A 979-nucleotide genomic window follows, 5' to 3' on the forward strand; every position below is an offset into this window, starting at 1 on the left:
TATTCATTCATTCGATCTTTCTTCAAATTTTCCAAGCCGATCATTTCCATTCTTCAAAATGAAGCACTTGCAATCAAACACATGAAAATAATAGATATTTGGCTTCTTCCCTTTATACACTTCATAGGGGGTCTTCTCTAGAATGGGCCTTAAAAATACCTTGTTAATTATATAATAGGCAGTAGAGACTACTTCTACCCAAAAATGAGAAGAGACATTACTTTCTATCAGCAGAGTTCTGGTCATCTCTTATAGCAATCTATTTTTCCTTTCTACAACTCCATTTTGTTCTAGAGTGTATGTAGAGGAGAAATTATGTTGAAAATCATTATCATCATAGAAATTTACAAAGTCTTGATTTTCAAATTCTCTCCCATAATTAGTCCTTATGCTTGAAATGTCATTACATTTCTCGTTATGAACTTTTTTGCAAACTTTGAAAAATAAGATAAGGTTTTGATTTTATTTTCCAAGAAGAAACCCAAGTGAATTTTGAATAATCATCACAACTACCAAGCAGTATTTCTTACCACCAATGCTCTGTGTTTTAATTGGTCCAAAGAGATCCATGTGAAGAAGCTGCAAAATGCGATTAGTGGAAACTTGATTTACAGGTTTAAATGAGCTTTTGACCTATTTTTCCAAGATTCATGGAGTACACAATTCAGACTTTTGGTATACCATTTTTGGAAGATTTCGAACCATTTCTTAGATAAAAGTTTAGCAATCTATTTTCATACTCATATGTCCAAGCTTGCAATGCTAGAGATATGCTTCATCTTGAATTGAAATAGGACATTGAGAGCTCTCTAAACTTATATCCAGAAGATAAATATTACCATGTTTTCGCCCAGTGAAGAATTGAGACAAGTTTCGACTAACTCTAGAACAGACATCTTCTTGGAAATTGATTATAAATCCTGTATTACATAACCGATTTATACTCAGGAGATTGTAATTCAAACATTTTACCAATAGA

The 979-nt window shown here is 32.2% G+C and overlaps 1 protein-coding gene across 1 annotated transcript in view; it reads right to left on the minus strand.

Moving 5' to 3' along the window:
* Window positions 1–762: 762 nt before the first annotated feature.
* The window catches only part of LOC120291719 (disease resistance protein RPV1-like), a 2,298-nt gene continuing 2,081 nt past the window's right edge, over window positions 763–979 (minus strand). The window contains exon 2 of the mRNA XM_039309419.1: window positions 763–920. Coding sequence (XP_039165353.1) covers window positions 763–920 — 158 coding nt within the window. The remainder of the gene's footprint in view (window positions 921–979) is intronic.

The sequence above is a fragment of the Eucalyptus grandis genome, chromosome 3, assembly GCF_016545825.1.
Source record: "Eucalyptus grandis isolate ANBG69807.140 chromosome 3, ASM1654582v1, whole genome shotgun sequence".
NCBI lineage: Eukaryota > Viridiplantae > Streptophyta > Magnoliopsida > Myrtales > Myrtaceae > Eucalyptus > Eucalyptus grandis.